Source organism: Podarcis raffonei, chromosome 5 (genome assembly GCF_027172205.1).
Source record: "Podarcis raffonei isolate rPodRaf1 chromosome 5, rPodRaf1.pri, whole genome shotgun sequence".
NCBI lineage: Eukaryota > Metazoa > Chordata > Lepidosauria > Squamata > Lacertidae > Podarcis > Podarcis raffonei.
The window spans coordinates 79,589,530-79,604,709 of NC_070606.1; the positions used below are offsets into that span (position 1 = coordinate 79,589,530).

A 15,180-nucleotide genomic window follows, 5' to 3' on the forward strand; every position below is an offset into this window, starting at 1 on the left:
AAAAGTGTGGCACTTACTGTAACAACTTCATGGTGAGTACCAGCACCTATTCTTCTGGGGGGGGGGAAGCACTGGTGAAAACCATTTTTAAAACTTACACTACTTCTTTGAATATTTAACCCCCTTAAATAGCAACGATCTTGCATAATCTGGTTGGTACATGAATGTCCTTCCTTGCTTCCATGCCTGCTTCAAATAGGGAGCCAATGTGGTGTAGTGGTTAGAGTGGTAGACTCGTAATCTGGTGAACCAGGTTCGATTCACTGCTCCTCCACCTGCAGCTGCTGGGTGACCTTGGGCTAGTCACACTTCTCTGAAGTCTCTCAGCCCCACTCACCTCACAGAGTGTTTGTTGTGGGGGAGGAAGGGAAAGGAGAATGTTAACTGCTTTGAGATTCCTTAGGGTAGTGATAAAGCAGGATATCAAATCCAAAATCCAAATCCAAGTAAATGAAAGCTGAATGGGTTCTTCACAGACAGAGGCACCTTTCCCACTTCCTGTTAAAACTGCATAGAAGCTGCATAGGTTTCAAACGGAAGTGATCAAAGGGAAAGTGAAATTACTGAAGGCCGCATACAGCATACTATTAGAATGGGAGACGGAAGATGAAGAGGTAAAATCAGTTATGATTAAATGGGCACAAGATGTAGGTCAAAACATTATGATGGAAGATTGGGAAAAATTATGGAAAACTGATTTAAAATTTACAGATTGTTCCCTATTGAAGGAGAATTACATGAAGATGATGTACAGATGGTACACGACACCAGTGCAGTTAGGGAAAAGGTACAAAATTAGTTCAAATATATGTTGGAAGTGTAAGGAAAAGGAAGCGACATTTTATCATATGTGGTGGGATTGTAATGTAATTAAAAAAATTTGGGAAATGATATACAATGAATTGAAGAAAATGTTCCATTTAACATTTGTTAAAAAACCTGAAGCATTTTTGTTAGGGATTGTAGGGAAAGATCTGCCAAAGAAGCTGAAAAACATCTTCATGTATGCAACAACAGCCGCGAGAGTTCTAATAGCACAAGGATAGAAGACTGAAGAAACCCCAACTAAAGAATCATGGCAAGAAAAATTGATGGACTATGCAGAACTGGCAAAATTGACATATAAGCTACGGGACAAGGATAACTGTGACTTTAAAGATGAATGGGAACCCTTTACAAAGTATTTGAAGACGCAACAAAGCGAACTGGACTCCTTAGCTGCCTTTGAATAAACATTCACAAACTTTTTATTGATGATAATCAGCTAAATAGTTTGAGGATCTATACAACTGTGTAACATGCAGAAAACAGCATTCTTAGAGAAATCAAAGACTGGAACTGAGGGAAAGTGGGGGGTGGGGGGAATGGGGGGAAAATAAGGATGATATGTTTCTGAATATGTTTTGTTTCAATTTTGAATAAAAAAACTTTTAAAAAAACTGCATAGAAGCTACTTTTCTGTGATGTGATCCAGAGAGAGGGTGGCGTGGGGTGGGGTGGTGAATGAGCAGGGAGTGCAACCCGAAGGCTTTTTTTCACAGCAGGAAGGATGACAGCATCCACCAGAGTGTCAGGGCAATTGACAGATTCTCTTTGCTCTGACAAGTGAATGAGGTGATGATGAGACTTTCAAGTTTGTTTGTGACAGGTTAGCATATCAGAAGTCAGTCGATGAGGAAAAGAATCAAGCAGAGTCTGGATATTCCTTCCCTTTGATGGAGTTCCTAATTCATCGTAGCTCATGGATCCACACTTCTTTGTGAAATTGTCTGCATTTCTAACTGCAAGCTACAAGTTGTGTTGCAGCTCCAAGTGGTTTATAAGTTGAACCAATGCACTCAGAACAAAGCCCCACTGAGTGCAATGCAGTTTCTAATAAATTGGGTGTGTCTAATAGTGGAGAAACCCAGATGACTGCTATGGGGACTGTAATGATGAGCTCTTGCACTTACCACTACACCCTGATCACGAGGAAATATGATTATTTCAATTAGAAGATGAAAAAGAGAGATGGTGGTTTGTAGCAACCAGGCAATGAAATTGGTGAACAGTAAATAAGGGTTGCCATACGTCCGGGAAAACCTGGACATGTCCTCTTTTTGGAGGCCAACATGCCCATCTGGGTTTTGTTTTTCAACATTTTAAAGGAAATGTCCGGGTTTTCTGGGCTTTTTAATTTTAGGGTTTTTTTGGGGGGGAGCGGGCATGTGCATGCTCAGGAGGACACTGTGCCCTGGAAGCAGAAGCACTGTGGTGGTGTGATAAGGTAGGAGCTGGGGTCCTGCCTCGGCTCGGGCTGGCAGCAGCTTGAGCCTGGTGGCTTAGGCTTGGGCAGTTTGGACGTGGGCTGCTTTTCACGCCATGGCCACTGCCAGTCTGAGCCAGGGAAAGAGGAGCGCTGTGGTGACCCCATGTGCCCATGCCCACATGCTTCTTGTCCCAGCTCGAGCTGTCCTCTTTTTTGCTCTTCGAGATATGGCAACCCTACAGTAAATGGAAGTAAGGAGACTCTGGCAGGACTTGTGTACGCTCAAGGACTACATGGCCTAAAAGCACAGTGGGCACATCTCAAGGTGATGGTGATGCATTGCAAAGAAGGAAGCAGAATTCCTTGCTATCTTCTAAGCATTTATCCACTCCACCTGTCAAGGAACCAGATTTGGTACCAGCAAAATCCCTTGCTTTTGATCATATGATCAAACAAACAAACAAATTAAAAAAACAGCATGGAAGAAAGTCATAGCTCTACCCCACCTGCAATGCTGGTAAACCAAAGTCTTTGGGCTTTATTTATTGCCAGTGAAATAAATAGGAATACATTCCATGAAGCTGATGTACACTGGCTCAACTGTGGCTCTTTTTCACATAAATCTGAGTCATATAGATGCTCAAGTTTCAAAACATAGAAGTAAAGCACAGACCACCAAGCCTGTAAGTTATTCATCACATACTGCACATATAAGAAGACACTTTTAGAAGATTTCAAACAAGGAAAGACTCTACCTGCCGTGGGGTCCTTTCCGACTTACTTCTGCACCACTCCCAGTCAGAGAGTTCTGGTTTTCGGCACTCCTCATGAGAAAGCCTTCTTTCCTTCTCTTCAAAGAAAGCACACTTCTCAATATTCCTCACCTCTTCTTTTTTATACGTTCCCATTTTGTCAGAAAGCAGACAATCCATAAACTTATCCTTGTTAAGGTCTTGTTTGGTGTCTGTACCAACAGTTTTTTTGCACTTGGTGCTCTCTTTAAGCAGGGAGCTGTCCTCCAGGGAGATGGTGCTGAACTCAATTTTGTTGCAGTCCTTTTGAGTCTCTCTTATATTCTCGCAGTCATAGTTGAGCAAGCTGTGGTATGATATAGAGTTGCCATCGTCGCTGTGATGGTTGTCATGAGATATCTTATAGATTCCATAACCTTGTTGGAATGACAGATTGAATTCAAAGCCTCTTCTTTTGGCTAAAGAAAGGAAAGAAGTGTTTGCATTAAAAATAGCTGGTAGGAAGTGCAAATGGCAGATACTGGCATTAAAAACAACAACCATAAAATGGGATAAATTTGGATTGCATTGCACACTTTAACACAATATTTTTAAAAACCAACCAATGTTCCAAGTGCTTAAACACCAATGCTAAATGAAGACAGACATATGCTCTAAGGGTGAAGACATTATTTGCCCTGAATACATATACCTTGGAATGGATTTAATGTGTCTTCCAGCTACTTCCACCACACCTGGAACTTATATCTGACATTACCCAATATTAGCTGACTCATTTTCTCAGGAAGAGAACAGAGTGATTTTCCAGATATTAGAAGTAGTTTTGATCTCTGTTTTCTGGAGGACCCAGCAAGTGAAAGCTGATAACATGCAAAACAGAAAACAAACTTTCTGGCTCATCATGATAGGATAGTCAGCAGAGTGTAGTTTGAACTGGTTGGTGTTGAGTTGGTAGGCATAAGACTACTAAAAGGCAAGTCACATGTCCTGTTGATTTCAGTGGGAACTAAATTCAGTTATGTGGATCTAACACCTTGGATCAAGGGCTAGTGCAGCATGCTACTTAACAGAATGAACTGTGAAAACAGGCAAAATTATACACATTAGGTTGGAACTAGACAGGCATGACTTAAAACCCACTGATTTCAGTGAGAACTCTGCAACTAGCTTACTCTGGATCCCATCCATTGTTTGCCATTTCAATCTTATCTTGCCTGGTTTTTTGGAGGTGTGTGTGGCTTAAGTCAGCAGATGGTTTCACATTTAGCATCTGTTGCATCTGAACGGCTTTAATCTAATTTTAATCGAATCCTTTAAATCTGCTTTGTGGCATTGATTCAGAAAGGGCAACAGGCACATGGAAGCATCTCTTCAGAATTAAGAAAAGCATGCAGAAAATTGGAGTTGCATTCACAGTCATTTCGCAGGCTGGATCCAACACTGTTTCTGATGTAGGATTGGGAACCGTGGAAGATGCTTATGATATTGCTAGTCAGAGGCATCATCTCCCCACCCCATTTGTCCTCAAAGGAAAACCTCCACATATCCAAGCAAGTGAGTGCTGTTCTCAAAGTCAACAGCACCATCTACCTGTTTGGAGGCTATATGTGCAAGGGATTATATGGATAGCCCTATGCTGCATGCAGAAAATCTCTGGATCAAAGCTTTAAACCAGGGATGGGAACCCTATGGCTCTCCAGCTGTTATTGGACTACAGCTTCCACCAGTCACAGCCAGCGTGACCATTGTTCAGGGATGGTGTAAGTTGTAGTTCAGCAACATCTAGAGAACCGCAGGTTCCCCATCCCCATTGTTTATCATTCCCAGTCTTTGGAACAGATGGGATAGAAATAGAAGCAAGCTAAAAGGGGATTTTCCAAAGAGTCCACTTAAAGAAATATAGTGTGGGCTTTTTGCTTTTATAAGGTCCTTCTTACTGCTAGTGGCTAGTTAGATGGTGGCTAACCCCCAGATCAAGGACACGGGTGGTGCTGTGGGTTAAACCACAGAGCCTAGGACTTGCCGATCAGAGGGTCGGCGGTTCGAATCCCCGCAATGGGGTGAGCTCCCATTACTTGGTCCCTGCTCCTGCCAACCCAACAGTTCGAAAGCACCCTCAAATGCAAGTAGATAAATAGGTACCACTCCGGCGGGAAGGTAAACGGTGTTTCCGTGTGCTGCTCTGGTTCGCCAGAAGCGGCTTAGTCATGCTGGCCACATGACCCAGAAGCTGTACGCCGGCTCCCTTGGCCAATAAAGCGAGATGAGCACCGCAACCCCAGAGTCGGTCACGACTGGACCTAATGGTCAGGGGTCCCTTTACCTTTACCTTTAACCCCCAGATCACTGACCCGATCTGGGCTCCCTTGCAATTATTTTGCTCACCCAAGAAACTACATATTGGGTAGCTGCAGCAGCAACAGAAAGAACAAGAAACTGAGCAGGCACATCACTGGAATGCAGAGAGATTAGTGCACTTGTGAGGATACAAATCTGATACAGCAGATCAGTCATTTTTATGAACAGAGGGGGACTGATACCTGCCCCCCGCCCACAGATCTGCATGGATCAGCCAATAAGTGGTGTGTATGTGTGTTTCTGTGTCTGCATGCATGCAATGTCACACCCAGTTTTTGCCACACCCACTCCTGGCATGTGATCCCCCTGGGAATTGGACAAGGGTTTGGCGCTTGGGCTACCCCTGCCTTAGCAGTATGCATGGCACCTCCTCTTTACCAAGCATCAAGCAAAAAACCTATTTGCTTTGCCCAAACATTTGGAGAACATTAGCTGTTTAGTTCTTACAACTCACTTGTGTTGTTAAGAATCTGCGCCTTGAGGATTTTAATCTATTTCTTTTATCTGCTTTAGTTATTAAATTGTTTTCTTATTGTGGTTGTTCAGTCTGGATGAGTTTTAATTGTACTGTATGTACCATGCTCAGAGATTGGTTATGTTGGGGCGCGGGGGGGTTATAATTATTCTAAATAAATATATTAAGGTCATTCTGGCACTGGGCACATGAGCTATATTTTAAGTTGCTTAATTCTGCATGGTAAATATTTTGCATGGGGTCCTGGTGAGATAAAATAGCTCTTGGCAAAAAATAAAAGAAAAGGAAAATTCAGTTTCGAAACAATTAGGTAATCATTGCTTTGCCATCTGTCACATATTTCACTTTGTAAATATTGTATCGGAGCCAGAGCCAGTTTGTTACAAAGCACTATCAGGAACAAATTGCTTCTTGACACACAGCAAACACTGTAGTTGGGGAAACAGGTTCTGAAAGATCCAGAGGAAGAATCAATTTAGAGCAAAAGTCATCTCCGTCATAAGCATAGATCCATTTTCAAGAATATTTTTGTAACAACCCTGGTCAAACTACTGAAAAATGTTCTGTTCTGCGTGAGCTGCCTATAAAGACTGCAGGTGGGAGTTCATGTTGAGAGATTCAGGACCAACAAGAGGAGGTAATTCTTCACACAGAACATATCTAGACTATAGAATCTGCACCCGAAAGATGGGAGTGATGGCCATCAGTTTGGATAGCTTCAGGGGGGAATTAGAGGAATTTGTGGAGGATAAGGTTATCAATGGCTATTGAAGCACCATGCCTCTGAAGACCAGTTGCTGGAGAACAACAACAGGAGAGTCCCTGTGGGCTTCTCCAAAGCATCTGCTTGTCCCCTGTGGGAATGCTGGATTAGATAGGTCTTCGGTTTCATCCAGCAGAGCTCTTCAAATGGTCCTGCACTGTGCACATTTAGATATCAGATATCCTCCTTAAATGTAGAGAGCCATGATTCTGAGGTTACATGCATAGAATCAAGGCACATGGAGCTGGGACACTGAAGCATCAATCAGTCACCTAGTCCAGAAGAGAGGCTCTCTTTTGGAGGAAGAAAGATCACACACTGGACTCCTTTGGGAGGGATATAAATTTAATAAAGTAAACAAACTGCTGCTCTCTCATCTACACCTTAAAAAAAAGCCAGTGTAGATAGTGTTACTCGGATCAGTGAGACCAATGTTTAAATCCCAGCACAGTCATTAAGCTCACTGGGTGACCTTCACTATATCTCTATCTTGTCAATTTCCTCATGTGCTTAACCATTGCATGCAGGGGAGAGTGGGGTCATGCTTGCTAGCCCTGCCCCTTCATCACATCCTCACCGGCCTTGCCCTTCCACCAGCCACACACTGGGGCTGAAGGTCCGAAGTACTTGATGACCTCTCCCCCTTGTAGCTATATGCTGTTATAAGCCAGGTTTATCAGTGAGGAGGCATCCAATATTGTTGATGGGCTGTGTTTGACTTGGTTGGTTACAAGTTGTTAAGAACTGGACAGCTCAGGGATTTCAAATGAAGCAGCACAGGAAAGCATCTTGTGCTAAGTCAGACCACTGGGTCTATCTAACGTCGTATTCTTTGCAGTATCTGGAGGCAGCTTTCCAGGGCTTCAGAGACTGGGCCTTCTTAGCCTTCGTTTGAACTTGGGACCTGCTGCATGCAAAACAAATGCTCTACCACAGATCCAGAGGGATCAAGGAAGTTACCATGGGTGAAACCCACATATTCCTAGCTTTGTGGTGTTCATGTTGAACAGCCATTCACATAATAGAAGAAAGGGACATGAAAGAACCATGTGGACCAGATTTTGATGAAACAAGCTGTAACTGCACAGTTTTCCCTGGGAAGGGGAAGTTGTTCAGGGCCAGGCAGAATCAGAAGCTTAGCCTCCAGTCACTTCCCATCATCCTTCTGTACTTACTTTTGCCTTCCTCTGAGGATACAGTGTAGACATTCCTTCTGCAGTTGATGATGCAGCCGCAAGGCAGGTGACTCCAGTGTTCTGACAAGACAAATACTGGGGTGACAGTAACGGCTAGCAGCGTTAACAGAAAGCTGAATATCTCAAAGGAAAGGCTTTGAAACCCAACAGTGTGTTGAACAACCATTTGAATCTGAAAGAGAGAGGCGTTTCAAAGAAATTAGAAACACTCTAGTTGTCTGTTACTATGAGTAAAAGGAATAAAAACAAACAAACCATACAAGGGTAAATGGAAAATTGTGCGCGCCATCTCTCAGTTGCTCACAGATAGTGCTGCTCCAGCAAAGTTCCACTGTTGCAATGGGACTTCCATCTCATCATTTATATACACACAAATTTGCTCCCAACAGTCCCCCAACACTCTGGAGCTGATTTTGGGGGTGCACAGGAGACTGGAAGAGACTGGCAAAAAGATAAAGCTCCATTGCATGCACATAAGTTCTTTCTGCCAGAAGAGCTGCAGGGCTGGATATGACCCATCATCTGTAAAAAAAGTCCTATCAAACCTAATAGAACTTACAAAATACATATGATTGCACTATATTAAGCTTTTATAAATCGTGTTCATTTAAGCATGGACTTAACACTCCTACTGAAATCAACCAGGCATTTAAATGTTTTTGCTGGATTGTGTCCAATCTGTTGCAGGCTGAGTTTTGTGAGGAAGGAGCAGCTGCTTTAATGTGAGACTCTAGCCCTGTTCAGGTGATGCATGAGTGTGTGGATTCATTAAAATAAACAAATTAAAAATGAGCCCCATTTGTTTTATTCACATAGAGAGTCAAACAAATGAATTCTGAGTGTACAGCCTATTCATTTCTCATTTGTTTTGTTCATTTTCATATTTGTTTTTATTGACATAGAGAAATAACCAACTTTCTGCACAGGTTACAGGAAGGAGGGAAGAGAAATAAGAAATAGAATAAAATGAGGAGCCTTTTCTTTGTGTCTTTGAAATTTGGTAAGTCTGGTTCCTTGGAGGAATAGAATAAGTCTTGCCTGAAAGTGTCATACCAATGGAATGTGTAATACAGATGTTACAAGCAGCTGACTCTTGGTGACTCTAATTAGGCCCCTGGGATGGAGGTTCTTCATCTCTGCAATATAGCCTATGCTTAGGTCCAATATTCTTAAATTGTGGTGCCCAGAACTGGACACAGTATTCCAGGTGTGGTCTGACCAAGGCAGAATGGAATGGTATTATGACTTCCTTTTATCGGGACACTATACTTCTGTTGATACAACCTAGAATAGCATTAGCTTATTTTGCTTTTGCATCACCCTGTTGACTCATGTTAAGCTTGTGGTCTACCAAGACCCCTAGATCCATTTTACATGTTCTACTAGTAAGCCGATGCGGGTGGTGCTGTGGGTTAAACCACAGAGCCTAGGACTTGCCGATCAGAAGGTTGGCGGTTCGAATCCCCGCAACGGGGTGAGCTCCCATTGCTCGGTCCCTGCTCCTGCCAACCTAGCAGTTCGAAAGCACGTCAAAGTGCAAGTAGATAATAGGTACCGCTCCGGCGGGAAGGTAAACGGTGTTTCTGTGCACTGCTCTGGTTCGCCAGAAGTGGCTTCGTCATGCTGGCCACATGATCCAGAAGCTGTACGCCGGCTATCTTGGCCAGTAAAGCGAGATGAGCGCCGCAACCCCAGAGTCGGCCACGACTGGACCTAATGGTCATGGGTCCCTTTACCCTTACTAGTAAGCCAGGTGTTCCCCACCCTCTTACATTTGTGTAGCTGGTGGTTCCTGCCTAAGTGTAGAACTTTACATTTCTCCTATTGAAATTCATTTTTTTAGCTTTGGCCCACTTGTCCAATGTGTTAAGGTCATCCTGAGTCCCGATTCTGCCTTCTGCAACATTAGCTACCCCTCCCAGCTTGGTGTCAGCTACAAATTTGATGAGCATCCACCTCAATTTCTTCATCCATGTCATTTATAAAGATGTTGAACAACAATGGGACAAGGACAGAATCCTGTGGCAGTGGGGCACCCCACTTTTTACCTGGATGACAAGGAACCATTGATGAACACACTTTGGTTTCGGTTACTCCACCAGCTACAAATCTACTTAACAGTAACCACATCCAGCCTACATTTTACCAACTTCTCCACAAGAACAAGAAGTGTTTAAAATGGAGAGGCTCTCGTGAATGACAAGCCCGTTGGACACGTTCCCCAGCCAACATGCAATCAACATCAGTTTGTAAATGGCTCTATGCATGTGTGTGTGGATATACCGTATGTGTATAGAGAACCATGATTCTTCAGGGTTCATGTCCCTGAAGACTCAGGACAGGTTAAAAAAGTACTCCATTATGCAGCAGCAGTGCATAGTTAAAATATAGAACTCGCTCCCTTGGTAGGCAATGATGACCACCAACTAGATAGCTTTGAAAGAAGATTAGATGGATTCATGAAGGAGAGGGCTATTTCTGGAAACCACAGGAGGGGATAGTGTTCTTGTGCTTGGGCTCTGTTTCTGGATTTCCTACAGGCTCCAGTTGGACTAGGATGCTGGACTAGATGGGTCACTGGCCTGTTCCAGCAGGCTCTTCTTATGTTCTCCTGTTCATAACTGGCTTGTCTTGGCAGCTAGTTTGTTTGATGAACCTACATTTAACTCTACCTTCCCTGTGGCACTATTTGTCACAGCTGTGATTTTACCTTACAGATGCAAAGGCGTTAAGCAGGAACTTGGGTCCAGAGGAACTTGAGGAGGGCTCCATGATCTCTCACACTGGGAAACCCACATCTTAAGGGGCTATGGGGCATAGAGCAGCCCATCTTTGTTTCTGAATATCACCATTACTGCACCCATTGGGAAGAGCTACAGTCACAGGAATTGCATTGGTGGTTGGCAGAGTTGGCTTCCTGCCCATCTCCCATCATGATGTAGTAGTTTGGTGTAGTCAAGGCTTTTGGGCAGCATTTTGCATCTGGAACAAGATCACCAGAATCCCGTGCCTTTCCTCAGTCAAGCTGTACTTGATACAGTGTGTGGCTGATCTTCTGCCATGGTTCTGTGTCATGCGTATTATTTCCTCTCATCTCTCCCTTGCTCCTGGTACACACCCATTTGTCATAGGCACACTTAAACCACCTTGAATCATACATGTGTACACTGAAGGTAATGTGTGAAGTGGCCTTTTATTTTATTTCTTTCTTTTAAAGAATCCACGAGGAATAATTGAATTCAGAACAGAATTTATCCACACATTTGCTTGTGTCTTTTGGGGTTTGAATTGAGGATTATGTGGGCTGTTCCATTATGTATATTTACAATCTCCAATTTCTCACTGCATTTTATTCATGCTCTAGAATCCCATGACTTCTGTATGCTCATTATCTTTTTTTGTTGTTGTTAAAACCTTGGTTCTTAGGAATGCACCTGCTGCAGTACAGTTTTTGATAGCCCACTGTTTCTTGAAAGCCTATGCATAACCTTAGCCTTTAATTTCAATAACTCCCGGTACACTCTAAATATGTAACAGTGTAATATTTTGGCATTTTAAAACAGGGATGGGCACCACAGTGCCCTCCAGATAATTTGGATCCCCAACTCCCATCAACCCAGGCCAACATTGCCAGTAGCCCAGCTACATCTATAGGGCACCATAGTGGTTAACCCTATTTTAAAAGAATGCAGGTCTCAATAGGCATTGGCTCTGAAGCACAGATACACAATGAGGTTGCCATCTACAAAAAGATACATGGTTGTAAGCCAGTTAGGCTTACCTGGGCGTATGCCCCATGGAACCCATCAGGGCTTGCTTCTGGTCTCTTGCACTGCTGGTCTCTAAAGTGTTGGTGCAGCTTGAAACCAGCATTCCTGTTCCTCTGGAATCTGTCGAAGGCGAGCTCTGTGACTTTGAAACCTGACAGATGCTGAGAAGCAAATGTTCCTGTGCAACTCCCATCTGTGTCAGTTGCTTCAAGTGAAACAATAAATATTGATGCCTTTGCTCTGGCAGAGAAGTAGCTTTGACCCTGAGGCTATTAATAAAAGTCCACTTGAGGTAATGCTGGGAGACAGAAACACACCTCTCAGATGATGGCACTGATAATGATGATAGATGACTTATACAGTACCATCAATGAGTGTCGTTTCGCAAGGAAAAGAGAAGGTACCTACTGCCACAAACCTTACAGTCTAAATCTCACTGGTGAGGAGGCCACAGAGGGAGGGGGGGAACCACGTTCAATGGTGCTGACTCCCAGGAAAGTATGCTTAGAAATTCAACCATAATCACAGTTAGGGGGATGATTTGAAGGTCAACTCAAAGGCTTCAGGGTCAAGGTGAATTTGGGGAAAGGAACTGGAGAAGAAGAGAAAACTTAAAGCAGAGGATTTTTAGTCCAAGGCATTCGCATGTGCTATGTGTGGCCCTGAGTGAGTTTCACAGGTGTCACACAGCACTTATCCGCACCCTGAAGCAAAGCAGTTTTCAGCAGCTCTCACTATTTACAAAACCACAAGCAAACACACAAACCTTTGCTTTTGAGACACATTTCCATTTTACAACCTCTGGCAACCCACTGCCAAAGGGTGTGCCTCGGAGCCAGGAAAGGAGGATTCTGCAGATGCTCCGATTAATTTCATGCAGTCAACCCACAGCCTGTCCAGTTGCTTGAAAATGTAGCCCTTGGCCTGCCCTTCCAAGTAGTTTTCCTGTTTGACTCACTCTGCAATTCTTATTCGTAGAATGCTTACCCTAGCATAAAACCAGAGTCAATTAAGTAATTAGCTGGAGCCTTGGTTTGGCATGATCCTTTGTCAATGCCCATGAAAACGTATGTTCAATACAAATCTGTTCACCCAAATCTGGATAATCAGAACGTGCAATTAAAAGCCCAGCCCTTTCCATAAGAAGACACTGATACACATGGAGGGGGCTCTTGCACACTCAGCGAACTCAAATAATTAAGAGTTGCTGATACAGGATTTGCCAGCACAGGGTTTGATTGAAATGACAATAATATATGCAATGAATCTCTGGCGGGCAATCTGTTTAACTCTTAGTAGCTGATTTGATGGTCTTACAGGATAAAATGATTAAAAAGCAAACAAGCCAGTAACTTTTAACTGGACCGTCTAGTGTTGAAGATGTCCAGTGCAAGTTACATGGGAAAGTTGCCTCATTTGCTCTGTGTTCAATGGCATGTTTTAAATTTCATCCAAAACTCCCCCCCCCAGCCCCCAGAACATTACAAATAGAGAAAGAAACTTGGTTTGATTTTACCATCATTGGGAGCCAAAGGGTGACTTTGGTCAGCGCCAGAATCAGGGAAAAGCGCTTCTGAGCAAATTCCACAGTGAGGGTTCGGCTGTTGTAGGGCCCCTCTTGCATGCCGTAGTGATCCAGTCCATAATGGTCCACTGGGCTTTGCCTAACTTTGAGGTCAGCATTTGGACAAGCGCCTTGGAAATGCTTCAAGGTTTTGCTCACAGTGTCTTCTGGAGAGAGGGAAGGGGTGTGACGGCTGCCAGTCGGAGGCGACCCAGGGGAGAAATAGCCTCTGGCAATTTGGTGATAATCGTCATACAGATGCTGCTGCTCATCTGAACACAGCAGCTGATAAATTAAAGGGATGGAGAGCACGAGGAGGAGGCAGAAGCACAGCGAGTAGACGATAAAGAGAAATAAAATGTAAGAGCTTGTGCAGTCTGTCAGGCACCCCCAAGGGGTGGAGGCATAGCTACCCCAGCCGCAAAGAGGCAAAATACAGATTAGTAGGCTGACCATCCAGATAGTGAGAACGGCCCAGACCATGCTGACCGGCCTCTTGGTGGCCCCTTGGCCAGTTCCCATCTTGCTTAAGCTGTAGAAGTTATAAGAAACTATGAGCGACCCCATCAGATTGCTGGAAAAGCCCTGGAATAAGTACAGCAGCGCCGAAGCCGTGCACAAGGTCTGGGGGAGCATCTCATCCAACCAATGCTTGAGCATGAAGATTGTCGCTGGCGCCACACTGATCAGATCGTCCACTGTCAAAGAAGTCACCAGCATGGATACAGTACTTTTGCTCTGCATCCTCAGCAGAGACACCAGCGAATAGATGCTGCCCAAGAGGGCGGTGAACGTGATGATAAAAGTCAAGCAGAAAAGGAAGAGATTCAAAGGCTTCTGCCCTTTGGGTATATCCATAATCCCGTGGTGGCTTGTCCCGTTTGAAGAGACATTGCTCAGAGTGACCGACATGGTTCTTGGGATGGGTGGGGTGTTATTTTGCCTTCCCACCAATTCTGGGAGTTCTCATCTGAGGACACAAAAAATGTTGGCTTCACGGTGAATTTCTGTTCTTCTCTGCCAAGTTTGTTGGACTGCATAGATAGATCCCTTGTCCAGCACCCTTTTTCCTGGAGACCTGCTTAGGATGCAGTCAAGCAAGCCCAGCCAAGCTGTCACTTGAGAGAGAGAGAAAAAGAGCACATGGTTTGAAAAAGGAGCATTAAGTGCCGGGGAGGAAAAGATGCAAGAAAATAAGGCAACGTGATTTCTCTGCTTTTGAATGGGTCCCGGATCCTCTCGATCAAGTTTAGCTCTGCAAGTCAGACGCGTCCAGCAGGTACCAGAAAACGTGCCGTAGTGGAAAGAAAGGAGAATCTCGGTCTCACGCTGCCGGCTGAGAAGGAACTATAGCAGCGGGGGGAGAAAAGGAGAAGCTCGTTGGCTCGCTCTGCACTATTCAGAGCTGCAGGAGGGAGGAGTCAGATAGAAGCCGGGGAGCAGAAGAGAGGAAAGTGTCTTTCTCAACGGAGCTGGCTCTCCGAGCAGGAGCCAAGGAAGAGGGGCGCGCCCTCGCCAAGCCACGCCCTCGACGCTGACACTTCCATCCAGCGCAAAAAAAGGAGAGACCTGCTGCGAGCCAGAAATGTCACCTCTCCGAAGTCCGGGAGAGGCTCCAGGCAGCTGCAACCTTCAGCAATGCCATTCCTATCGCTTGCGCCGTACTTTTGGCTCACCACGGAGAAGGGCGCGCGGGGATGCCATTTAGCCAAAAAGGATGTACTCTCGATCACACCAAAATGCTGCGTTTGAGATACATTTAGTGCACGTTAGATGCACTTCTCTCTCTCTCTCTCTCTCTCTCTCTCTCTCTCTCTCTCTCTCTCTCTCTCTCTCTCCCCCCCGCCCCAGCTCCCCGGCAGCATAGGTAAAGTAGCCATTCAAAATCCGCACAGAGCAATGCTTTCATGAAGCCACCCAAACGTCACGAAATAGTGAGCAAGCTTTTGAGGTCTCCAGAACTCTTCATCAGGGAGGGTATTAAGCAAAGGGTGGCGGGAAGCGGGCTTGGTGTTAAAGCCATAAAGGCTGTATTGTTAGAGTAGTTAGGGAGG

General features: G+C 44.5%; 1 protein-coding gene across 1 annotated transcript in view; it reads right to left on the reverse strand.

Annotated features, from left to right (window-relative positions):
• Positions 1–14,577, reverse strand: part of GPR149 (G protein-coupled receptor 149) — a 37,462-nt gene extending 22,885 nt beyond the window's left edge. Inside the window, exons 1-3 of the mRNA XM_053390322.1 lie at positions 13,079–14,577; positions 7,772–7,964; positions 3,004–3,458 (exon numbers count right to left, since the gene is read on the reverse strand). Of these exons, the coding sequence (XP_053246297.1) occupies positions 3,004–3,458; positions 7,772–7,964; positions 13,079–14,038 (1,608 nt within the window). The 5' untranslated portion in view covers positions 14,039–14,577. The remainder of the gene's footprint in view (positions 1–3,003; positions 3,459–7,771; positions 7,965–13,078) is intronic.
• Positions 14,578–15,180: the final 603 nt, after the last annotated feature.